Source organism: Periophthalmus magnuspinnatus, chromosome 6, assembly GCF_009829125.3.
Source record: "Periophthalmus magnuspinnatus isolate fPerMag1 chromosome 6, fPerMag1.2.pri, whole genome shotgun sequence".
In the NCBI taxonomy this organism is placed as follows: domain Eukaryota; kingdom Metazoa; phylum Chordata; class Actinopteri; order Gobiiformes; family Gobiidae; genus Periophthalmus; species Periophthalmus magnuspinnatus.
Window position 1 is genome coordinate 19,085,623 of NC_047131.1, and position 26,251 is coordinate 19,111,873.

The window sequence follows — 26,251 nt, forward strand, 5'->3', positions numbered from 1 at the left end:
TAGCAGCAGTAGCAGTAGTACTAGCCGTAGTAGTAGCAGCAGTAGTAGCAGCAGTAGCAGTAGCAGTAGTACTAGCCGTAGTAGTAGCAGCAGTAGCAGTAGTAGTAAAAGAAAAATTCAAATCTGTTAATCTTCTTTTACTATGGATCATACCTGGATGAAGGATTACATAGACATCTAGTAGTAGTAGTTGTAGCGGTAGTGGTAGCAGCAGAAGTAACAGCAATAGAACATAATCGTACAGTGATTACTTCTGCTTACCTGAATATTTTGTACTTTTTCTGTACTGGTCAGGAATACTATTACCATTCCCTTACCTACTGAGCTTGTTTTGGGTTCATGGGGGGAAACCGGACTACCTCGAAAAGGCTCGAGCAGCTGAGAACTCAAACATGGGACCTTTTGGCGTTGAGGCAAGAGTGCTAGCCACAGTTAATTTATTGTACTTTATTATTTCATTTACAAATACATTGCTCACTCCCTGTAATGCATCTCCCACATCACTATCACAGCATATTTGATTGTGATATCATTGTTGTTCACTGTGTACTGTATGCTAACACTTGCTCATTTTATATATTATGTAAAATTCCTCTACTGCACAATACTTTTCCTATTTCACAATGTAACTTCAGATCCAAGAACAAGCTGTACCAAGCGGATGTTTAATGCATTCCTATAATTTTCTGTTCAACCACTGCTTATTTTTAGAGCAGTAACATCTCAGTATGGGGCATATGTGATTTTGCGGTCCACATTGGCTTTTGTTGCTCGCTTTGGCCTGTCTGCGCGGACCATTATCTAACAGTGGGGTAGCGTCGATGTAGCGTAGCATGTGGTCGCTTTATCCCAATTTCAGCCTCAGTCAATCCATCCGACGCATATGGATTAGTGTGGCCTGGACCCACACATTTGTTCAGTGTTTGTTTCTGCTGTATAGATTGCTCGCTTAAAGTACCAGTTGTACCAAAACACGACGAAAGATTAATAATTTGTTATTTGGAAGTTTTGCAAAGTATCTCAGTTGGCAGTTTGCTCCTTCTCTGGCCCGAAGGTTGGCGGTTCGAATCCAGCACCAGACAAAAACATCGTTGGTAGAGTGATTAGATCCACTGACTCACAAGTTGGCGGTGCAATTCCAGCTCCAGATGAATACTGTTGTTGTGTCTTTGGGCAAGACACTTAACCCGCCTCTCCTGCAGTGTAGAAAAGTGTCATATAAGTTACAATTTCCCATTCATTTATTGTGCATATTCTATTCTTTATTATTTATTTAGGCTAGAGTTCTGTCACTTTGGTTTCAATCTATGGTGGACATAAAAAGTAAAAAAAGTTCAAGCTTCCTGTATATTGTCATAATACTTGTTTCGCTGTATGGTATTATTAAACTATTAAACTTTATCTTTTTTCAGAGGTGTGACTATTTCTACAAATTACTTGGAGATAGATACCTGTGTAATGCCATACTGTGGAGCATCCCAAGCAAAGCAATAACATCTTCATAGAGACAAGCAAAAAGAAGAAGAATTGTGTACCTATATACTGAAACCTATATATGACCCTCACATGACAATACTGAATATGTCCCCTGGTGAATTCCATTTTGAAACCTCTGAACTAAGCTATACATTTAATACTTTATTCATGTCACCCTAGTTATTGAAAGAGCCAAATTTTATTAAGATTACATAAGATCCAACAGCTGCCGTCACTTTCCTGCTTCATTATGTAAGCTCTACATTGTGCGGCTGAATGATGTATCGAAAGACTTGTGCTATGAAATGAGATCCAGCAGCAGACCCATAATGGCTGCCGGAGGGGGGTTACACTGGGCCAGTGCGGTTGCCATGACGTCAGCCCCACTGCACGGAGCCTTAAAAATAGCAATACGGGATCTCAGTTTGTCCAGTCAGGCAGACACGTAGAGGAGTGAGTCAGCTGTCCCGCCAACTCGCGCCAAAACACAGACCGAGGCAATCAAAGACTAACCATGAATCAATGTGCAGACAGTAGCAGGGGAACGCCGAGCTCAAGGTGCCCCACGGAACTGAATCCCACGTTCTAAAAGAGAAGAAAGGAGGGAGGGGGAGGAGAGAGGAGGATGCTGGTGTTGTTAATGGCGACTGTTACCCCGGTGATGGGAGGACTTTCTGAAAGATGAGTCATGGAGTTTGAATCGGCTCACAGTCAACTGTAACTATATCATTTGTCACTGTTTGCATATTAGCAAGTTGGCAACCATGTTTTTAGTATTTTATAATCAACAAAAGAACAAAAAGCCACACTGGAATATTTTTCTGGTGTGGGTTCAGACACCTGCTTGTCTCCATTGAGATGTTATTGCTGTGTTTAAATGTTCCACAGAATGACACTAATGTTCCTTTAAAAAAAAACAAAAAATCTGTGAGTGGGGTGGCCTCGCCACATATCTGACCTGAAACATCCGGTTAGGGATTATTATTTATTGACTTGCAATTTCAAAACAATTATAGATGTGAGTGCTTTTTTTCACCATGGGTGATTTTGATTACTTCAAGCTAGTACTTTGTTGACTGTAGTACATTTTCCTGTCAAACTTTACTTTGCTCCTCTCAACATTGAGTTCACTAATGTTTTTTGATCACCACATAACTCTATCTTTGTAAGAAGGAAGGGATCATCTGAAATCTATTGTAGACCTACACACTATCCTACTTCTTTTGACCTGATGTTTGCTGTTTCTCCAAATCTGTGCAGAGTAAATGAGGCATAACCAAGCAGTTTATCATACAAACACTGTTATAGTTAAGAAGCCCCTTGTTTTTATTCTATTACAAAATTGCTTATAATTATCATACCATGGAATCGTCATACCATGCTGTTCCTAAGTATGATATCCTAATGTTCTGCTTTTCCTCCTTGTTGCACGCAAATGCCTGCAGGAAATTTTGCATAACGCAGCTCGGAGTCAAACTGCCAACAACGACGGCGGGTATTATGACATAACTCTGACATAAATCTGACACGCTCATACTGTTAAAATTCTTTGGCATTTTAAACAACATTTACATGTAAAACCGTTAGAATCAACATTTTAACATCAATTCAGCAGGATACAACAACAAACGCCTCTAGAGCCATGACCCCGAGTATATTATAAAGAATTTAGTAGTTGGACAACATGTATTCTTAATGATTTTGCTGAAACATATAACTGTGCAGTAGAGCTCTATTACGAATACAAACAGTAGGTCAAAGACAAAACGTATAGAACTTGAAGAATATGGACTTTGCATTTTGAAGACAATTTGCTCATCATCAAGAGACTTTATTTAGTAACCACTAACTCTAACATTTGAACATTGTCTTCCCTTAACATCCCTTAGGTAACATATGTTCCTTTTATGTTGCTCAAATAAATAAATAAATAAAATTAAAATATATAGATGGAACCGAGTCAAAAATCAGACTTTCTCTCAAAGGCTTTGGAAAGATATTTAGTTTGTAAAGAAAGAAATGTAATATTATTTATAAGCTCTGGACAATAAAATGAAAAAAAAAAAAAAGTACCACCATGTATTTCCTTCATATTGATTATAATTTGATTTGATTACAATTTCACAAAGGCCCAAACGTATTGTTGCACATTATCACACTTCAAATTACATTTATTGAATAGTCCCATCATGTAGCAATTTGTTTGTCAAATTTTGGACATTGGCCAGTTTAAATTCCTGGGAGTTATAGGTGTCTTAATAATTGTGCGAACTTGTTTTTTTGAAGTAGATCCTGTCTGTGTGTTGTGTTCTAACAAGCATCCCGTCTTCTCATCTGACACAGCAGAAGCCCAAATAGAACACATAATAACACATCCACAGCTCTGTTCTCATGTCTGGACTCGCGCTGCAGACTCTCCACGCTCCAAGTGTCTGCTCAAAGATAGCACAGGCAGACAGCATAATAACAATCCGAACAGTATAAAGGACAAAATGTGAGAGAGTAATTAGGATAAGACAGTTTTTCCAAAGCCGACTGGTGCATCTGAAATTAGTAACGACGCAGGTTCATTTTACAGTGATTGTGTCGTCGCTGAGGTTATCACATTCTTTGTTCAATGCAGTTTATATGCAAATGAAGCAAGTACTTTCCAAGCAAACATAAAATGTGAACAAAAATAAAACTTTTGATAAATGTTTAACACTTCAACTATTCATTTTTATGTTTAAAGGTGCACTATGTAACATTCCTAGGATTCCATCACCTGCTTGTCTCCTTGGATGCTATTGCTTTTCCTAGAATGTTCCACAATATGCCAATAAACCTATCTATCTAGAGACAACCAAGTTACAGGTCAGATCTGTGGAGAGACGATGATTCCAATCTTTTATCAATAAACTTTACAGCCATACCAATCCAATCCAGTTTATTTGTACAGCTCATTTTATGAACAGTTACCAACGTGTTGCACAGAGACAGGTAAAACCTAGCATTCCGGGCACAGCAATAACATCTCCATATCTCCATGGTGACAAGCCACCCACCAGTAAAGTTGTGCATTGTGCAACTTTAACAAAATAAAATGATTATATATCTGCAGATCGCCTGTACATTCACTCATGGTTACAACCACTGAAAATATGTACACAGTTATAGCCTATCGATTTAAAAATACCGACTCCTGTTGAAGTTTGACCGTGGCACTTAGGTTTGCAATGATACAAATAGGAAACCATAAATTCCATATATAATACAATCCCAGAGGTGTTTTTCAGTTTTACGTCTCTCCAATTCTTATTAGTTGCAGTCTCTTTTGTGCCAGACATTTTGAAGGCACTAAATCATCTTTACTTTTTCATGTTTGACTGACACACACAAACTGGAATAGCTTGCATGCTGCAGCTTCAAAATTGCCGGAGTCTTTATACGATATAGCTGTTAAAGAAACACAGTGTCTGCTTTATGTTCATCTTGGATCATATCAGCTTTCGACATCGCCTCGAGGGAACTACTTACATGCGTAAACAAACGTTCAAACTTGAACTATGACACTGCAATACATTTCTCACAGAATTTGTTTTTCTGTTGAGAGAGTGTAAGACTTGCTCATTAAGTTAGCGTGCCTTTTAGGTTAGTTTTAGGGCTGCTAAATTAATCATAATCAAATCAACATCACATTTGAATGGTCGCTAGTAGACATAGCTCTAAATGGACATAGCTAACCAGCTCCAATTCATTTTAGATTAGAAAACTACCACCACGCTCTCCGTAAATGCTGCTGTCAGGCTCGTCATTTTGGTCTTAAAATGTTCGTATTAACCCCCTCTACATTGTCCTGGTATTTTTTATTTCGCTATTGTGCCCTTAACTCAAGATATGAACAAATCAGCTGCTTTCTTTCTCCAAGATCGTGCCTGCTAGCGTTGGCAACAGGTTTGATTGACAGCGTTGCTATAGCTTCGCTCCAGATTGGCTCTTTGGTTGCTATGATACTCGCGGTTGGAATTCCAAATATGGAATCTGGCTCCAAATTTGCCTTGTAACCTTTAACCTTGCTGAGCTTCATTTCACTGGAGCCGAACATTATAGGTCACGTCACTCACTTAGTCCACGTCACTCACTTAGTCCACTTCTTTATACAGTCTGTAGTTGCTATACATGAAGTTAGGATTCAGTTTTGTTTATATATAAGGGCTGCTAAATTAATCAAAATCAAATCAACATCATATTTGAGTGCTCACTAGCAAATCACAAAAGATACAGTCATTTGTTCTGTATAATGTCTTCTGCAAAAACATAATATCCTCTCTATATTACATTACTGAGTACTTTGCCTGGACAGTACTCTTTTTGCTTCACTTCCTAGCTCTTGCCACTATAAGTACAAATCCAGGAGGAAGTCTGTGGATGATGTCAGGTATTATTGCTCTCTAGGGACTGTGACAAGAACCTCACACCAATTTAAATAGACAACATATATTGCTTTCTGACACCGCTCTATAGAATATTCATGAAAGTGACGTCTTGCCTGTGCCTGTATATAAACAGAATCTGACAAATATCCAATCTTGCACTGCATATTTGGAGGTATATTGACTGTAGCGGTTATGTTTTTGCTCTCAAGGATGAGCGCCCGTGTTCTGTTTTGCTAATGCAGATTTTCCACTTGCTCAGCACTTAATGCCTTCTCCACCTCCACCTGTTTTCAATGTACACAAGAGATACACAAGCGGTTACGTGAAAATCTACCTGATAATACCAACGCTATGGCTGTTTTGGTTTTTACTAATTTGTTGTTGTTTTTCATCTCTCAAAATTTATCACTATGCCATTAGATTTTTATTTTTGGGCATTTGCAAATTGTAAAATGTATAACTATTAGATCTATCAGTTATATACAGAATATATTCAAACAAGCCATTGACCCCATGTCACAGTCATGGGGTTGTTCAGCAATACATTTGAGGTTAAGAGTTTGTCATATGCTAGATTACCACAACCAGATTAAAATTGACTTTACGTTTAATTCATTATTTCTTGTGATTATATTGTGACTTGATTGTTATATTCAACAAAATGACCGCATCAACAAATCAATACAAGAATGGCAGAAATCTAAGATGCACACTTCTTTGTTGGCAAAAACATTATTTCAAATTTTATAAAATAATGAACAATTCCAGCAATTTCTTCATTCAAAATGTAGAACTGCATCGCCCATTGCCTCTTTCTTATCACTCTTCCTCGTCTTTAGCTTATGGCCTCTGTACATTCCTCCTTCTTCTCGGCTCCTGTCCAGAGAGTTGTTGGGGCTAAGTGTTGGTGCAGCGCTGATGTATTCATATAAAAGGCTGTCTGTCTCTCTCATAAGTGATGTATGACTCCTCTGGACGTGATCTGCTTTAGCGAAGGAGACTGGAGACACCTCACTGCAAGGACACAAACAGACGATGCATTGGTTTCGTTATTTCATTAGAATAGTATGTTTTTCTTTGTCAAACTAAATGCAGCCTCAGAAATATTACATTAAAATATGTTTTGACAAAATTATATGGAGATACTGATTTTGGGTTATGTTTTAAAATTTATTCAAATGGACATCTCATAAAGTTGTTCTCACTTTAGTTTATAGAATTCTGTTGCAGAATTACTAATACGTTAGGGCTGTGCAATTACATTTTAATGGAGATCGAGATTCTTTCTAATCAAGGATATTCTTGGGTCTTTTTAATCAAGAGCTCCACAGCCAGTTCTCTGCCAGTAAAAAAATGTGTTTTGGAGCAGAGTCTAGATTTTGGAAGAAGAAATTTGACAATTATTTTAATAAAAATTATTAAGTAAATATTTTGAAAGCCGTTTGTGTTAACTTATATTAGGAAAAATTTATATATATGTGTGTGTGCATGTGTGTGTGTGTGTGTGTGTGTGTATATATATATATATATATATATATATATATATATATATATATATATATATGTGTGTGTGTGTGTGTATGTATATATGTATATAATAGTTAATATGAGGAAGTAAAGTGTGAGTAATTTCTCGTGTCTGAGTCGTATGATGAATGGTATAAGACTAAACATAGAATATACCCAGAATTAACCATCTTACTGAAAAGTTGGTAGTTTGATTCTTTTTACTGGTGTTGGATACAGCTGTTGTGTCTTTGAGCAAAACACACAATCCACTCTTTGAGTGTGACTCATGAAGGACTATTGGCAGCAATTGTAAAGCATTTTGAGAATGTAGAAAAAACATTTTATCAGACCAATGTTTTCATACAAAGAAATGACGATCGATCTACAAAACTGAAGTACCACCAAAATATGTACTTCAGTATTAGCTACTTTAAACTACCTGGAATCTGCCTTTCTTGTTGTGTTTGGCCTTGGTGTTGTTGTATTAACCCTTTATGTCCCGGATACCCCCCCATTCTGCAGTTGTCATGGAAACACAGGCTCGATCATGTGTCTGAGCCTCCGACTGCAATTTATAACAACTCCCTCCTCCCAGCACAGGCTTTGTGTTGTGTTTGCTTTTCCACCTTCTGTCTAAGTCAATTTGGTCATCATTTTAGGAGCTGTCAAACGTATGCAGCAGAGGCAAGGTAGATATTTTAAGTGTTTCTTGACAGGTTTTACTCCAAGCAAAAACAGGCACTTGTTATTATATACAGTGCAAACCAGAAGCACTCCACCAAGGTGTTGAACCTGCTCATTTTAATTTGAACTGCATGCATTTTAATCATTTAGTGGCTGTTCCTTACTTTCCCTTTCGGCTAAATATATATCGTTTACTATAATATTCTGGTCATTTTTGTGGAGAGGTTTTTGCTTTAGCTTAGTAAAATATTATTTAAGAATTGCAAGTTTCTTCAAAGTATTATTAGCAATAAAACAGCAATAATTGAATAAATGCAAGATATACATTTAATTCCACACTCACACTATGGAACATTAAAACAAAACATGTGAAACTATTTGTAGTTTTTATTTGGTCTGTACATAGCCATATGTGCCTCATGCCGCACTTGGAGCACAGATGCCAAGTGCTGCCTGATCAGTCATTGTAGTCTCTCAGGATCAGTGTATAGGGCAGAGCAGGGCAGAAAGGGAACTGGAGACATGTTTTAGAGGAGCTGCTGGGTCCTCTGCAGTCTGTTAATGGGGCACAAACGACTGATCAGCTGTGAACCTGAAATATTTCGATCAATGGCCTGCAAAAATATACATTATTGTTGGTATTATAAACTGACACAATCAATGAATTAACATAAATCAGAGTTTTTATTGCCTATAGAAAAAGACCTTCAACTGGCATAATAGAAAATTTGCCAAATGTTTATTTAATGTAGTTCAACCCAAAACATGCACAATAGGTCAAATCTTCCAGCTAAGATGGTTCTGACGAAGCCTTGCTCAAGATCTGGAGATGGGTCCCCAGGCGTTGTACTGTGCCACCCACTGTTCCTGACAGCTTGCTCCAGCAGCACTGGCTGAAGGATGGATCCAATGCAGAGGAAACATTTCCCAGCATATCTTAAACTTTTCTTGTTTTGAATTTACCCAATATAGTGAGATCTTAAAATGTGCCCATTGTACTATAAACTTTTTGGTTGTATATAACTACTTGTATGAATTCTTAATGCATATATTTCTCTGCTTAGTTACTTTGAATTGTTGTAGGTGTTGCGCCCTTAGGTTGCTCATCATTCACTCTCACTTTCCTTGAATATGTTGGTTCACCATCTTTTCTGTCACTCAGTCATTCTGAACTGCTCCCCTTTTGTCCATAGAGTCACTGTATTTTCCCTTTTAACACCTCTTTTGAGTCTGCCCTGTCTGACACCTTAGAGCTACCTTCACTCTGAGTGGATGAATCATCATGGAACAATACCGGGAGCCACGCATACCTCAGAATTGAAAACACCAGTAGTTTTTGTTTCATATTAGTCATGTTCACTCGAGGTTCAGTTTATTACCATGAGTCAGAGATGGCATAAATGTGAAAATAAAGTAAAGTTAATTGAAAAAAAGACCTTGTGTGCTTCTAGTGGTCTTATTGAAAAAGTTATATGACATTTGTTTTGTGGAGGAAGGGGGTTGGTGGGGGAGGCTTGCTTGTCATCAGCAAGTGTGGCTGTGGCTATGGAGGCTGTGGCAGTATTCATTTTTACTTCATGTATTTCCTGCAGGCAAGCTGTACAAAGTTGAAATATGAGCTTCTATGACTCATTATAGATACAAACTAATTACAATTTTGTACATTTAGAATACTTTTTGGGGACAATTCTACTTTATGCTTTGGCTTCACTATTATCGTTTATCGTCTATATTTACTTCGGCAATATATCCTACTTCAAAATTTGGTATCGTGACAGGTCTAATGTTAGGCTTTTTAGAAGAATTTTGTCTGGATTGTATTTTTACTCGATTATAAGTCCCTAAATTTTGGTTTTGAAATGGAATTGGACTCAACACATGCCCAATATAATCTCCCAACAGCAACTCATCGATATATTTACTGGAGAAAAAAAACATAGACAGGAATTTAAATCTGATTTTCCTTTGTGCATAGCTTGACCCCTCAACCTCACAGAGAGTCCTTGTTTATAGGCTGAAAGTCACGAAAACACATTTTGAACATTTTTGATACATTGTTGAAGTAAATATAGGCAATAAACAATTATGTTGAAACAAATTTATGCCACTAACACAATAACCCAAGAGCAGATATAAACCACAAAAACAATTCTAAATGTACAATATTGTTAAAAAACATGAGCTGCAATAAATAAAAAGCATAATGAAACACTTAGTACTTAGTTTGCATCTGTAATTAGTCATAAAAGTTATTCATTCAACCTGTTAAGACTTAAAAGGTTATCATATAGCCAAAAAGTAGCCAAATATTTACCAGTAGTGCAAAGGTAATGTACACAGGATAAATATTGACCTAAAAAAATCTTGTTCCAACTTTCATATAATGAACAATAAGTTGATATAGTAATTATCATGACAGGCCTACTTGTTTATACTCCAAAAGGTTCAGAAACAGATTCAGTTTGATTTGGGGGTCATTTTAGTAAGATGTTCTTGGAAAAATCTGCCAGAATAATAAGGGTATTTGAGAATCTTTTAGTTATTTTTTTCTATTTACTTATTTTAATTAAGACAGTACATATTAGTCAGTGTTTCTGCAAGCAGTTTCAACATAAAGGCTTGTAAACAATATCAATGTGTTTTTGTGTGTGTTTTTAGGCCTGAGACGCAGCAGAAAGCCCCGGTGAGCACGCCCCCACCCCCGCCGCCCCCTCCACCCCCTCCAGAGCCCGTTGGACCTCCTGAACCCGAGGAGGAAATCCTGGGCTCGGACGATGAGGAGCAGGAGGACCCCGCCGACTACTGCAAAGGTAAGAACACAAAAACGGACACTGTAACTTTTCTGGTGCGCTACTTGCTTGTTTCCATGAAGATGCTATAATGCTTCACAGATTGGCATTAAACTTCTATATTTTTCATGGAGGCTCATAGTATGGTGAGTGGCATAGTGGCACAGTGGTTGGTGCTTCACCCTCACACAACAAGAAGGTCCTGGGTTCAACTCCCCGGGCTCAGTCTGCATAGATTCTTCCTACCACTAAAAACATGTACATTTCCCCCGACAATGGTGTCTCAAATCTTGGTTAATATATAAATAAAATATTGTATGTTCAGTGTATTTTTAATCAGTAAAAACACCTGCAATTTGGAAAGCAGTAATTTTGACATTTTAGGAAACTCAGTTAGTTTCATACAGTTAAAAGGTCAAATGTAAATGACACAGATGCTTGAAGATGCAGACATTTGCTTATAAAATCGTATCTGTTACTATACTATAATTTTGCTTTTGTTTGTTAAAAGCATAAGTTCATCTGTAAATATTTTTTCATTGTACTTCGATCGTAGAAAATGCCAGCTGTGTTGTATTGATCACTGCCCTTTCAAATGCAGTTGTTTCTCACTGAGGCCCGTCTACAGTGCAGACTTTATGCCATGTGGTCGTGTAATCATAGCACGGTTTTCTTATGGTCCATGTAACTACACAATAAAAATACCAAATAAAAGGTTGTATTTGCCTGATGCTCTCCTCTGTCTCGCTGACCTTGCTTGTTTACGGCGTGTCTGCTAAGGATTATGTGTCATTGGCTGGTTATCACTTGCAGCTTCTATAACCTTCATGTCGTCTCTTTTTATCTTCCTCAGGAGGGTACCATCTGGTGAAGATCGGGGATTTGTTCAATGGGAGGTACCATGTGATCAGGAAGCTCGGGTGGGGACACTTCTCCACCGTATGGCTATGCTGGGATATACAGTAAGTCACGTTTAAAAAATATAGTTTCAAAAGCTTTGTTTATTTGATTTATTTCAGAGGGATGGGTACATCAGCATAGACACACTGCAGCTCAGCCATGATTCATCGCAACTGAATCGAATGCGTGATTTGAATGGTTGCAATAAACACATTTAAGGCTATAATTGGGTAATATAATCCCCCTGTAGTGAACTAAGTATCCTGTTGCTATTATAAAATCTACTAAAAACATAATCTTTACAGCCTAGGCAGTAGGCATATAATTAATGTGTGATATATCAGTTCCAATATCGGCATATGTGATATTGAAGTGTATTTGTGGGTCTTGCTATTGATTTGGCAATTATACTAATGTTAGTATCGGCAAGTGCAAGCGATTATTGACCACTGCATTGAGACAATATGAGATATGTCTATCAGCTCAAAAAAATCCAAATTAGACCGTGCTTATATAATTTATTTATTTTTTTTAAATCCTTGTTTTTTTTCTCCTTTTGAAGTGTAGGATTCATTTGCAGGAACCTTGACATTAAAAGTTCCTGTATTACGCAAAAAGGACTCTTGTGAGCTTTAAGAGATGTTATAATGTTGTTACCTCGTCAAAAACATACCTGGAGTTTTGTTTTGTTTCATTCACACATGATTGACTAATCCTTTATTATTAGTCTGTCTACATCTCCAAAGCTCAAAATGCTCTGTTCCACCTTGTGATGTCATGAAGCGGTAATTTTCAAGTTAACAACTACTTTTTACCTTTAGTTCAGTAGAGATTGGCAATTCCAGGAGTGAAATGATGCAAATGATTCTAGTGGAGGTGTATGGAGTTTAAAAACACAGTGGAGCACTTCCTGTATTACCACATGACATCACAAGGTGGAACGGTGTTTTCTGTTTGAGAGAACTGTGCAGGTTTGTGTGGTCACTGTGTGAATGAAACAAAACACAACTCCAGGTCTGTTTGTGATGAGGAAACAGCATTATAATACAGATCAGAAAATAGTGTAACATGAGCCCTTTAATACTATATATTTATATGATATTACTCATAGCAAAAAATCAGGAATACAGTCTCCTCCCTTTCCTAGTGCGACATCATCTCATTGTAGAATCTGAACACAGCCAGAAGAAAGATGCACACCACAAGCGCGTCATGACCCAGAAAAGAGTAAAGACAGAAGATACTCCTCTCACGTCACCTAGCAACACAACTTCACACATCCAAAGCCTCCTTATGCGTACTTTATCCTGCCTGTCACGCCGATAAAGAGACCTTTTACTTTACAGTTTGTAAACAACACAGCTGGTTGTTAAGTAAAGGTGACAAACACTTAGCATACAACAATAGGACCTACTTCTTCAACAAAGGAAGTGCTGTAATCTGCTATTCATCCTGATGGTTTTAGATACTGACAGTGTTCATGTACAGTTTATTGCCTTTAATTCAAATCATGGTTATTACATAGTGGTGGGTGATATTGACAAAAATTTATATCCAATGTCTTTACCATATCCGCATGACATTGATGGTATTCAGACAATATTTAAAACTAGAAACAGGACTGATAAAATACTAAATCTGGTTTATTGCTAGGTCTAAACTGGGATTAAAACAATTCAAGAGGTAAACTGGTGTACAACCAGGGCAAACTTGGTCTAAAAAGGAAAACCACAGGCCTTCATATTACTATTTTCATCACTATTGGCCTACTTCATTATATACTGCATACTTATCAGCATCTGGCACATCACCATGGCAACACCTGCAACCAAAACAGTACAAGAGCACCTGAAGAAAAAAAAATGACCAAAACCTACCTAACATACACCTGACTTTACTATGTTATGTCTGGAAAATATGGACAATTGCAAGGCAGCTCTTAAAGGTTCACTATGTAACTTTTCAGGTAGAGATGTTTTCATGTAGATGTTATTGCTTTACCTGGAATGACTAATCAAAATAGATAAGATTAATCCCATACTGTGAAAAATTCCAGGTAATAACATCACTATGGAGACGAGACAGTGGCGGGCTCTCCACCAGAAAAGTGACATAGTGCTCCTTTAAAAAGCTGCCCATTTCCAATTCCACCAACACTGGAACCCCCATCTTCACTGTGGCACTGTTTTGTTTGTGTTCCTGTGGCAACAGCGCCGGATGACTGACAGGATCGTCAGGCGCGTGTCACCTTCCACTGGACTCGCAGCTTCACACAAACTCATTTGCTCCTGTCACTGGTGTTAATTACACTAATGCTGCCAATAAAATACTCAGATGGAGTCCTGTTACCTTATTTAGAGCTTAACAATTAGTCACGACCTCACTTGTTTGGAGTTTACTGACTGGAGATTAGTAGTTTCAAATTCTAGTATAGATGATTATGTCACAGTATTAAAGTTGGGGAATAAGAGCCACTATTAGTTCAGATGACCTCACACCACATTCTGTAGGCCTATAATGTTAAATAGAGATGGGGGATGATAAAATTTGCTGATTTTTGGGGTTGTGTAGTGGCATCGTGGACCTAATCCCTTTATATGACTGCCCTGTTGAATCATTTGTGTGTTCTTATAAAAACATATACAAAGAAAAACTGCCTTTTGCGGGACAATCATGGTTTTCTAGAGCTTAAATGTCAATTTTTAATCATAACTCATGCACACAAAATAGCTTTAACTGTCTTGTTGAGGTAACTACAACTGTTATCTTCTGATAGTTCACACTTCATTGTGATTGGTTAAATCCTCCTGTCACTCACTTAGAGCATTACAGAGACTGATCAATAGGATGAGGTAAATGTGGGGTAAAGGGCCTGTGTTAGAGCATAGTGCTGCATTAAATAGAAAAGAACTGAATCACAATATGATATTGCGAGCTTGAGAAACCCTGCGATGACAACACAAGATTGTGGTAAAGTTATTGTAGCTGAAATTTAAAAAAAATGCTGTCAGTGGAACAAATTAAAGGTTGCATTTCACTACACGACACCTGTTTACTGACACGTATATATGTCTATGTAGTTTTCTGGATATCACCACAATCAACCTGCTTTTACCACAAGCTTTTGTGCAAAAACATCTGTGCATAGTACAAGCTATGAAGCCACAACAGTGTTTCCAGTCTAGCTTTCAAAAATAATAACCTGAAATTTCTACAGGCTACAGTTTCAGTAAAATGTTTTCAGGAGAACTACCTTATCAAGGAAATATTCATCTTTTTTGATAACTGAACTGAACTTAGAAATGAAAACACATTGAATTGTTATGTACGTACTTGCATTATAATGTCATAATACAGATACTGTCTACGAGCATTTACGAAGTTGAAGTATAAGTAGAATGTATTGTCTAATATCTGGTTAAGAACTTTGAAAACAAGGAACAGCACGTACTCTGCCACACACACTCTAACACCACAAAGTCAATCCATTTCAAACCATCGTTGAAAAGGTGAGCGTGTTATGTAATCTGAATATATTTAAGACAAAATGCCACAGTCTCATACATTAACGCGTCTGTTTGTTGTGTGGGTAGTGCGATTTAGACTGGGCACTATTTGTTCTTTATATCTGACGTAGAAATATTAATCAGCTTTATTGGCTGTTGGGACCTGTTAGAGTGACTCAGGTAACATTTAAATGTGCTTTTGTCTTTTCAGAGTGAAGAATTTTGTGGCTATGAAGGTGGTGAAGAGCGCTCAGCATTACACCGAGACAGCCCTGGATGAGATCAAACTGCTGAGATGTGTAAGTGTATTGTCTTTTTTATTAGCCCTGTGTATGAAGGAAAAAAAAAGCTAGTTGATTTATTTTTTTTCATTGAATTTGAAGTACAAAATATGCATGAATGTTAAAATAAAAATAACAATTGTTCAAATCATTGTTTGCAGTATGTAAATTTTATTTTTTAAGTTTTATATATTGGTTTAAAATAAAAGGTGTATGAAGATTTTTTGCTTTGCTTTGAAAAACATGCATTTCTTCTGTGAGTGGGCTTCACCTCTCCTCAAATTTGACCTGGTGGTGTCACCTGCTTGTTTAAAAATACATTTTCTGGATAAGCTAAACAATAATATCAATAATATGGAGACAAGTCCCAAAAAGTTGCATAGTGCACCTTTAAGGGAAGAAGAAAATACAAAAAAGTGTGTATACATGTCTCAACATGTGAGATGAGCGATAATCTTATGACAAATTTTAATATTTGAAGAATGTTTTTTTTTTCTTCATAAAGACCTACCTATTGCTTTTTAACACACACATTTATCAATAAAGGATAGAATTTGGTCACTTCCTGTTTAAAATCACATAAATAAATACCACTTTTGTGTCCTGGCTCTGTAAGTCCAGACACTAGATGAGAAAGAGGCCTGTTCACATATTGTCCCTGTGCCCGAGTCAGTGTCTGATTGTGATTCTGCGCTGCAGGTGAGAGAGAGCGACCCCGAAGACCCAAACAAAGACATGGTTGTTCAGCTGATCGACGACTTCAAGATCTCAGGAGTCAACGGCATTCGTATCCTGCTCTGAGTCAAACTGATGTGACTACTGTGTGAATGAGTGAGGAAGGAGTAAAAGTAATTCTACTATACTAGTTGTGTAGAATTAAAAGTACTCAAAAATTGTTGTGAGTACAGTATATAATAGCTGCTACTATTATACCACTACTATACCACTACTTCTTTCTGACTGCTCACTGATTACCATATATTCTACATGTAGAACTGCATTAAAGCTATTACAGCTTTTAATATGGATACTTTTATGAGTATTACTAATACTATATGCTATAATTGAAGTAAGGTATACTTAGTGGTCATATACTGAAATTGTCCAATGCATTGACCCAGCCTTTAGTGTTCCCATCCTTTCTCTGTCACTACAACTATATAAATGTAGGTTTATCCACCAACTAGTTTTGGAAATAGTAGCTAGTCCCTGGGCGCTGTACTGTACTGCAGTTTTCCATTGTTCCATACTGGGCACTTCAAATGTCATTGAAAACACACCTTATCTTTACTACACATTATAGTTCCTGTAATAGATTGCCTTAAATGTCTTAAATTTGAAGATATAACCAAAAAGTATGGCTTGGTCAGAGTATCTGGTTAAATTATTCTTATTTCAATAGAATATATATTTATTTCTACTATCTATACTATCTATCTTCTTTAAGACATAGTAGTGTAATGCTGTAATGATCCTTGACTCTGGTACAGATGTGTGTATGGTGTTTGAGGTACTAGGCCACCACCTGCTGAAGTGGATTATCAAATCTAACTACCAAGGACTGCCCCTGCCCTGTGTCAAGAGCATCATCCGACAGGTGAGGACAGGCGCTGTCCAAATCAAGTTTCCATCAGAGAAGTAACTCAAAAATAACTCAAATTATCCTACTGCTTTTATCAAATATACCACTTCAGACCTGACCTGTCTATAATGCACTGCAATAAGTGGTATCTATGTTGTTTTGACATTTTGAAGTTTATTTTTTAACGTGATTGAGCTGAGAGGGTAAAACTGTTCTTTTTACAGTGTTGGGGTTAGCTTCCACAATTACAGACTGCCTTTGTATCCTTGAGCAAGACAGTGTTCAGTTGTGGACCTTGTTGTGTATATGAATGTGTGATTTTGAATTAATATTTGGTTCCTGATATGAAGCTATTAGAGACAGCACATAGAGTAGAACATAAATATGGCCAAATACATCAATCAAAACATGTTGAAGTAGAAATCAAAGCATTGACCCTATCTCGCAATGATGACTTTTACATTAATTGCTCAAAATTGTATTCAAACCAACCAAGTGTGTTTTTGACTAGTGGTGGAAGGTAACAAAGTAAAAGTAGTAAAAAACAGTACTTAAGTAGAATTATTAGGTATTTGTACTTTACTTAAGTACATTTTACAGCGGGTACTTTTTGCTTTTACCGGGTACTTCACTACATTTGGGAGCAGATATCTGTACTGTCTAACTCACTACATGAGACGAAAAAGTAAAAAGTACTTGTTATATGATTTTTACCATGTTCGTGGTAACATGTAGTTTGTGGTTACTAAAGTTTTCAAGTTCAAACTTCAGCTTTGAGCAAACAAAAATAAATACGCAAAATAAGAAATTGATTCATATTAATGCTGTGTTAATCAAAGTCTGTATAGTTTTGTTTTTTTTAATCAATATCACTACATTAACACTTTAAACAAATGAACAACACTTGATTGAAATACTTTTACTTTTTACTATTAAAGTACATTTATAAACAGATACTTAAATACTTTTACTTAAGTAGATTTTTTTCATGCAATACTTTTAGTTGAGTATCTTTTTACTTCTGTATCTGTTCTTTTACTTATATAACAGAGCTTAGTCTACTTGGCTGCGACAAAAAGGATATTTTAATGTTAAAGTTATTTCAGATATTCACTATGCTTGAAATTAATTAGTCAAAGAATAAATGTACTGAACAGTTTCTTTAAAAATTCCACCTTATTGCCCTGCTACTATATGCTTATCTTATTTTTCTTAATGTACAACAGTATGCAAAGAGAATAAACGTTTTTGCAGTGTTTACTTTTAGAGTCACAAAATTGCTAATAGTCTGAGATCATTTTGTGGTCTGCTTACAAATGATTCCAAACAAAGTGGACTCAAACTGCCTTCATTGCCTTAAACAGGGCCTGGTTTTGTGCTCTGTGCTCTGAGTCCTTCCCTCCTGAGACTGGGGCTTTCAGACGCTGTCCCCAGAGCCACCGAAGGAGCCTGTGAAGCCACTCAGCCATTTAAGCAGCTGCCATTCTCAGCTGTAGAAAAACACTATAAATGAGAACTAATGAAACAGGACCGTGTGATTATGAAACAAATACAACACTCAAGAGTATCACACGAAGAAAGGGAAAACTTGTGAATATGTTAAAAATATGTTCTGTTACGGCTGTGAGGTTAATAGAATTTTGATCAAGATCAAAATCCAGGCATATCTAATTGTGAATAATATGCTTTGGTGTTTTTAATGGATAGGTCTACAGCCAATCAGCCAGTCACTAAAAGGATGTGTTTTGAAGCAGAAATCGGGATACATTTGGCTATTTTTGTGTTAAATTGCACTAGTTTCAAGTCTATCTTGTTGAAAAGAAAAGAAAAAAAAATATTCAAAATCGAGATCAACCAAATGCTTATTGTTTAGTGTAAGACATTTATTAATTTTACACAGAAAATACGGTCTTATTTAGGTTAGGTTAAACTTTGTTAAGAATGCAAGACAATAATGATTCAAAATGGGCATTTTGTGAGTGCAGGCAGGTAAAGCGACTTGCTTTCTGTAACCAAATCTACTGTATGTCTTGATCTGTAATGCAGGTGCTGCAGGGTCTGGACTATCTCCACACCAAGTGTAAAATCATTCACACAGACATCAAACCAGAGAACATCCTCATGTGTGTAGACGACACGTTTGTGCGGAGGATGGCCATGGAGGCTACAGAGTGGCAGAAGGCCGGAGCTCCACCTCCGTCTGGGTCAGCAGGTAAGGACTTGTGTGGAGAAAAACATGGTATTTAGTTATTTTTTTTAGCACCCAGTCTTGAACGTGAGAAGAACCTGTTTAGTTTAGGAAGGATTAGGGCAACTTCCATACTCAAAACTCAGTAAAAACCTGGACGCACAGCAAGCTTAAAAGGAAATGCCATATGAAAAAGTGCAATTATTCACAAGCAAACATTTTAAAGTGTTATTAAACTGGCATTGTGAAAGCTCTATAAAGGAGGAGGGCAGACTCTTTTTTTTACTCCATATTTTTGATCCTCTGTATAGAACACAGAGGCTCTAATGAGATGTCCACTACAAGCTGGAACAAATGGTGGTAAATATTTCATTGGTATTTCATTATTTGGGTTCAACTCCAGGTCCACATGTAGAAGACAGCTTGAAACCCTATTTTTACTTTGAAAATGCTACTTTCATTAAATCCAATACCTCACAGTAACCATTCCTGCCTAACATCAAACAATTGTCTTACACGCCTTGAGATTTGCTTTGACATCAATTGCTGTGGTGTAAATGAGCTAGAATGAAAACTAGAGGCTCATGTTTAATGGAGAGCCACTTGCTGAAGCAATAGTTATTCTCAGTCTGTTGGTGCCAGAAAAGCGTATCTTTCGCCTTTTCATCTTCTGCCTCCAAGTTCTGCCTGAAAAAGCCCCACTTCTTCTCAGAGACACAGACCTGCTGAACTCACACTGAACCCTGTCCTCTGTACGAACCCCTATAAGCTGTCAATTGCTTGCATCAGCCAATGGCCAGCCTCCTTTGTGCCTCAGGCTGGAGAGTAGTACGCATTTGTGCAAGACTGAAAACTTGTCAACTCCAGACTTGTATGTTGAAGGCACTGTACTTGATTTTCACTGTCTTAAAAACTTCGCAAACAGAACTAGTTCATTTTGTGGTGGTTTGTGGTGAGTGGTCCAAAGTTATTCCTTATTTACCTTATGCATTCCAAACATCTTAATTAGCTACCGTGATGGGTTTAAAAGCGCTTTTCACAACTGTCAGAGACCAGACCAGCGTGTAGTTCTACTGTGACCATAATGCTAACAACAACTAGCATGCTAACACGCACTTCCTGATTATCTGACAATAAAATGTGTTATAATTAGACGCAGGCAGCATGCAGTGGTCTTACATTGACCTCATGAGCTGCTTATAGAATATATCTGTATTGGGACAAGACTATTTTTGCTCAGATATATAGGAAAAAATTGTTACAGGGCCTTTAACTTTTGCATAGTAGATTGAGCATCTTGAAGTGAGGAAATCTTGTATTTGTATTGAATTTCCAAAGTGACATCAATTACTCTGATGTATCTGGGATGGGACCATGAAATTTCACACTTGCAGCAGGTCTCTACAGGGATACATTGCGTAACAGAATATCACAGAATAAAATCGTGGCTATTGTCTGAGTTATAACAACGCTCTGATGATGTTTTTCTTTGTGTCTGTCAGTTAGCACAGCCCCTCAGCTCAAACCGGTGAGTACGATTGATGTGAGTATACAAAGAAGGAAACTACACACACAAACATAAATACACATCGGTATCAAATACGGTACATATCCAGTATTACAAGAACTATTGTTTACTACTGTCAATAAAACTGTATTGAACTTGTAGGGCAAGAGTGTACTACATTTTCCAGTTGGTTCAGAAAATTGTTATATACATATTCAAGTATTTATAGTTTTTTATTTTTTTATTTTACACTCACCACTTTTCCTTTAGAAGTATAGTAATCAACAGTGTATATATCTTTTAATTTAGCATATATATTTTAGCCCCTTGAAGGAACTCTATGTAGCCTGTATTCCTGCTGTTTAAAAAAAAAATACTACAACTATAATGTTTTAGTAATTAAGAATTAATCAGTGTTACAATCATATTTGGGGACACAGATAGGTCAAGTTTATGAAATTTCAAATCAAAATCATGCATACAGTTCTTTGTTTTGTTCTAATCCCAAGCATTCACAGACATATTTACATATTTACAAAATGACACATTGTAAAAACTAAAAAGCTAACAATATAATAATTATGTACCGGTACTTGTAAATGCAACCTGAATTACAGTTACATGATATTCCTACTATATGTGGTATACGTGTATTTATTTTTATCTAGTACTTGTTTGATTGCACTCTGGTTAAATCCAAAACTGCATCTCATAGGACTGTATACTCGTAGTAATGACAATAAAGTTTAATCTAATCTAAAATAAAGTATCTACATAATTTCTTTCCGCCGCTCATGGCACTCATTACTTTGTCAACAGATGGGTAAAATTTCCAAGAACAAAAAGAAAAAGCTGAAAAAGAAGCAGAAACGTCAGGCCGAGCTGCTGGAGAGACGGATGCTGGAGATCGAGGCCTTGGAGCGGGAGGCGGAAAAGAAGGAGGAAGAGGACGAGGAAGAGGAGGAGGGCAAAGACGGAGAGGAGAAGGGGTCAAGAGAAACCAACCGCGGGACCCCGGAGCAGACCGCACCAGCGCTGGGGCCCAGTATGGCTCTGGGAGAGAGTGATGAGGAGGATGAAGAGGAGGAGGAGGGAGAGGAGGAGGAGGAGGAGGGAGTGGAGAGAGTGGAGAGGCCAACCAGGCTCACCAACCAAACATGTGAGTGACAGTTTGTGGATGTACTAAAATGCTTAGAACAAGAATGTTTGTATTGTATTATTGTTTTTGGCTGGCATATTTGTGTTTTATAGAAAAGTCTACTACAAAACTACATTCCATAGTTTTCCGTAACCACCCATTTGTCTCCACGGGGAAATGATAGTTTTACTTTGAATGTTCCACAGCACAGTATTAAGCTTGCCTATTTTATATTTATCCCATTACAGGTTTTATTGCTTAAAAAATACCATGAAAAACGTTTTACCATACGCTATCCACAGATCTCACCTGAATCTTGGCCTAGTTCCATTTCTGCTTATCATCATGGAGATAGATGAGTTTAATGCTTTGCTGTAGAACGTTCCAGGCAAAACAATAACAACTCCATAGGGACACGAATTTGTTGTTGTCTCCACGAGAAAAGTTACACAGTGTGCCTTTAGTAAGTAAAAAAGAGAAGTTGTTTGCCTCCGAAACTACACAGTAACATTTAGTTAGCGACAAGATTTCTTCATAGCTTTTCAGGTGTTAAATTATTCACTGAGTACAGATCACTATACTTAAGGATAATTCTTTTCCTATTAATTATTATTTTAAGTTGCATAATTTGTATTTCATGTATTTCTTTATATTTCAGTGCGTTAGTGTTACTGCTACTACCATAAGCTGTTGTAGGCTCCTCTACAAATGATGCAACTTCCTGTAACCAGTAGCTTCAACGTAAAACATTCAACAGTCCATTGTTTATGTATAACACACAGATGATGGTGATTTTTATTTCTCAGGTATAAAATCAGTTCCGAATCAATACAATGTTGTCTGTATGTTCAGCTGTAGCATTAATGAGTATTTCTGGTTGGGGCAGATAACCAGCAGTCTATCTGTGAATGAATAGGAGGTGGACTGGTTCCAACCCCTCCACCCACGCCCCTCCTCCTTGTGTGGGCTGATTCACAAGAAAAATAGCAACATATTTCCCTCAGTCTCCCTTAAAATACCCTTAATCGGTGCTCTTAAAATACTATGCTTCTCCTTCTCCCACTTGTCTTTTTAATTATGTATATGCATCTCCAAAATTGTATATTTCTCAAATAAGCTGCTCATCGTACTGAACCTTTACCAGCAGGGTTTGTACCATATTTTTGGCTGATTAAATAATAGGTCTAATAAGATGTCACAAGAAAACATGGACATTTTGTTGGAGCATCCAGCACTGCATAGTAATGATTGAAAGTGTAATAAATGGTGCAAGACTCAGACCCATAAATACTCACTGTGTAAATAGTAACATAATAATATTCAGTATAAGCACAGAATAAACAGTAAGAGTCATTGCTGGAGCATAAAGGACATTTTTAAAAGAGGGGGGCATACAATAAAAAGAGACAAATAAAATAAATTGACTTTTTTTTAAATTCCAAATTTAAATGCATTTTTTGAATTATTATCTAAGTATGTATTTACACAATTGCAAATTTTTTGTCACATATTGGTAATTCCACATGTTATAAAATGAAAACATAATCTAGTTTCAAAGCGTTTTGTGTTTAGTCTATGTATGTGCTTATTATGAACGTTTTTGTTGTTGTTTTTTTCATACTATTTCTATGGCCATCATCATTAAAACTTTTACGACTGCATCTCCCACTTTACCTTGACAACTATGAACCTCTGTCTTTCCCTCATTTCTGTATATCCACTTAATGTTCCTTTCTCACTTGTAAATATGCACTCCATTTTGTAAATACTGATTGCAAAAAAAAAAAAAAATGCCTTCATTGTCTCAAACTGTGAAATACAACATACAAACATTGGCTATAATAGAAATAAAGAGTTTGAGGTGAAGAAATGTTTTGTATTCATCGGGAAATTGAGCTGAAAGAAGTGAATAAGCCTATACCAGACTTTTGAATTATGATTTTCCACTGGCGTCCCATAAAAAAGAGGGGGTAGACGGACATACTGCGTTATTTAAATCCCATGATAAAATATTGCATTTTGTGAGTCATTACATCTTACATTTTTATGGTTTTTGTTTCCCTATTAGGTGCACAGCCACCAGAGGACGACAACGAAACCACTCCAGTCCAGGACGCTGACGAAGACCCCGCAGATGAGGAAGAGGAGGACGAGTCCACCCCTGTAGCCGAAAAAAATCCTCCAATCCCCCCTCAGTCTGAAGAGGGCAATGGAGACACACCACAGATTGAAGAAGAAGAGGAGCAGGAGAAGGAAGAGGAAGTACTGAACAACACCGAAGACGAAGAGGAGAAAACCGACGAGACTAAAGATGAAGATACGGAAAAAAGTCAAGGAGATGAGTCAAAGAGCGAGAGCAAGACGGAGGAGACAGGAGACGAGGAGACAAGGGAGCAGGAGGAAGAGGAGGAGGAGGAAGGTGAGGACGACGGAGATGAAGACACAACGGCGGATCTCCTCACAACCGCAGACTTACTCACAGACAATTCCCCAGTCAAATACAACAACAAAAGCAATCTGGCTAAGACGAACGGCCACGTGTTGTTGGGTAATGAAGTACTCAAAGTTAGTAGTGGGACACCTCCCCCTCCCTCGCCCACCCCTGAGCCGCTACTCTGCCCCCTAGTGGAGTCAGAGCTCAGTTACACAGACAGGGACCAGTCATTAAGTTCAGGTTATGAGTTGTACAATGGAGAGGTGACGGAGACAGGTTTGACTAATGGGTCTTCGGGTGAGAGACATAAAGCGACGATACCCCTGTTCCCCGACCTGCCCCTGGATCCTGAGCCGGGAAACCCTATATCTGAGACAGACATCGGAGCACAGCCGACACCCAATAGCCCCACAGCCGACCGCAGCCGCACTGTGTCGTCTTCCAGCACCGGAGACGCACCCAAAGGTGAGGTGAACGTGACACTGAAGGTTTGTCTGGTCAGTCACCCAAATAATTACATATGCAAGTAACACCCAAGCTTTGGCAAATGTAGATTTTTGCACTTACAGAGAAAAAAAATAGAATTACATTTGGGTAATTTTCAATAGTCAGTGCAAACAGTTCAGAAATAAAATGCCTCTAAATAAAATAAATAAATAAAATAAAGCCAGATCAGATTGCAAAGCATACATTCATTATATTAGCTGTACATCTTTTGTCTATTAAACCATTGTCTTTCTCTTACCCTGTCTCCTTCAGTCAAAGCCCGAGCAGCTGATCTGCTAATAAACCCATTAGACCCACGCAACGCCGAGTCCATCCGTGTGAAAATCGCTGATCTCGGAAACGCCTGCTGGGTGGTAAGACACACTATCGCACTATTATCTGTCAATATTAGCAAAAAAAAAAACTTTTAAAATACAAATCAAGTTTTAATTTGTTTATTTTTTGTCTCGTTTTAGCACAAGCACTTTACTGAAGACATCCAGACAAGACAATACCGGTCAATCGAAGTACTCATAGGAGCTGGTTATAGCACTCCAGCTGATATTTGGAGTACTGCCTGCATGGTACACAAAATACATACAATAAAATGCATTAGTCGTAGTACAGATATTTACATAGAGGCTCATGTAATTGCTTTCTTTTAGGCATTTGAACTGGCAACTGGAGACTACTTATTTGAACCCCACTCTGGAGAGGACTACTCACGTGATGAAGGTGACTATCTTTTCTTAAAATGATAATAATCTAATTCAATAAAAAATCTGCTTGAATTGCGTGATTATAAATTTGTTAGTAATATGTATTAAGTATTATGAATATAGTTATTGTAATTATGTTTTGATGCAGAAAAATGTATAGTATTACAATATTACAAGTACAAGTATTATGCTACAGTTATTGTTGTATTTAAGCAATTAGCCTTAAGTGCCAGCCCTCCACAAACCCCCCTCTCCACTGTAACCTGTAAATCTGACTTGAACTGCCTCCACACACCTTTGCTGTTCACTGCCCTTTCTTCCTTAATAGATACTATACACAGCAATATATTTAGATAAGTTATTGTCTACTACTGAACAGTATTAAATGTAAGATAGTATCAGATAAGGAAACAAACAAGCACAAAAAGTCTATACTCAGGAACTATTACTTCAACTGAGCATTTCTATTACTAGGCCTTATATTACACAGTTTACTACCACTGTCATTGCTCTATTTGCAAAGTCAGTGTTCTGCATAAGTATCATATAGTATTGAACACATTTAGTTACTTTGAGGCTGTGTATATTATGACATACTTGAACTATTTCATGCTCTTAATTCCACTGGAAAACTCCA

At 37.3% G+C, this 26,251-nt stretch overlaps 1 protein-coding gene across 2 annotated transcripts in view; it reads left to right on the top strand.

Moving 5' to 3' along the window:
* srpk2 (SRSF protein kinase 2) overlaps positions 1–26,251 on the top strand; it is a 65,258-nt gene that overhangs the window by 32,025 nt on the left and 6,982 nt on the right. For both annotated transcript variants that reach the window (XM_033967837.2, XM_033967840.2), the window contains 12 exons: positions 10,743–10,894; positions 11,727–11,835; positions 15,491–15,578; positions 16,260–16,347; positions 17,051–17,157; positions 19,189–19,354; positions 20,833–20,873; positions 21,657–21,996; positions 24,044–24,874; positions 25,169–25,269; positions 25,372–25,479; positions 25,561–25,630. In XM_033967837.2, the coding sequence (XP_033823728.1) occupies positions 10,743–10,894; positions 11,727–11,835; positions 15,491–15,578; positions 16,260–16,347; positions 17,051–17,157; positions 19,189–19,354; positions 20,833–20,873; positions 21,657–21,996; positions 24,044–24,874; positions 25,169–25,269; positions 25,372–25,479; positions 25,561–25,630 (2,201 nt within the window). The remainder of the gene's footprint in view (positions 1–10,742; positions 10,895–11,726; positions 11,836–15,490; positions 15,579–16,259; positions 16,348–17,050; positions 17,158–19,188; positions 19,355–20,832; positions 20,874–21,656; positions 21,997–24,043; positions 24,875–25,168; positions 25,270–25,371; positions 25,480–25,560; positions 25,631–26,251) is intronic.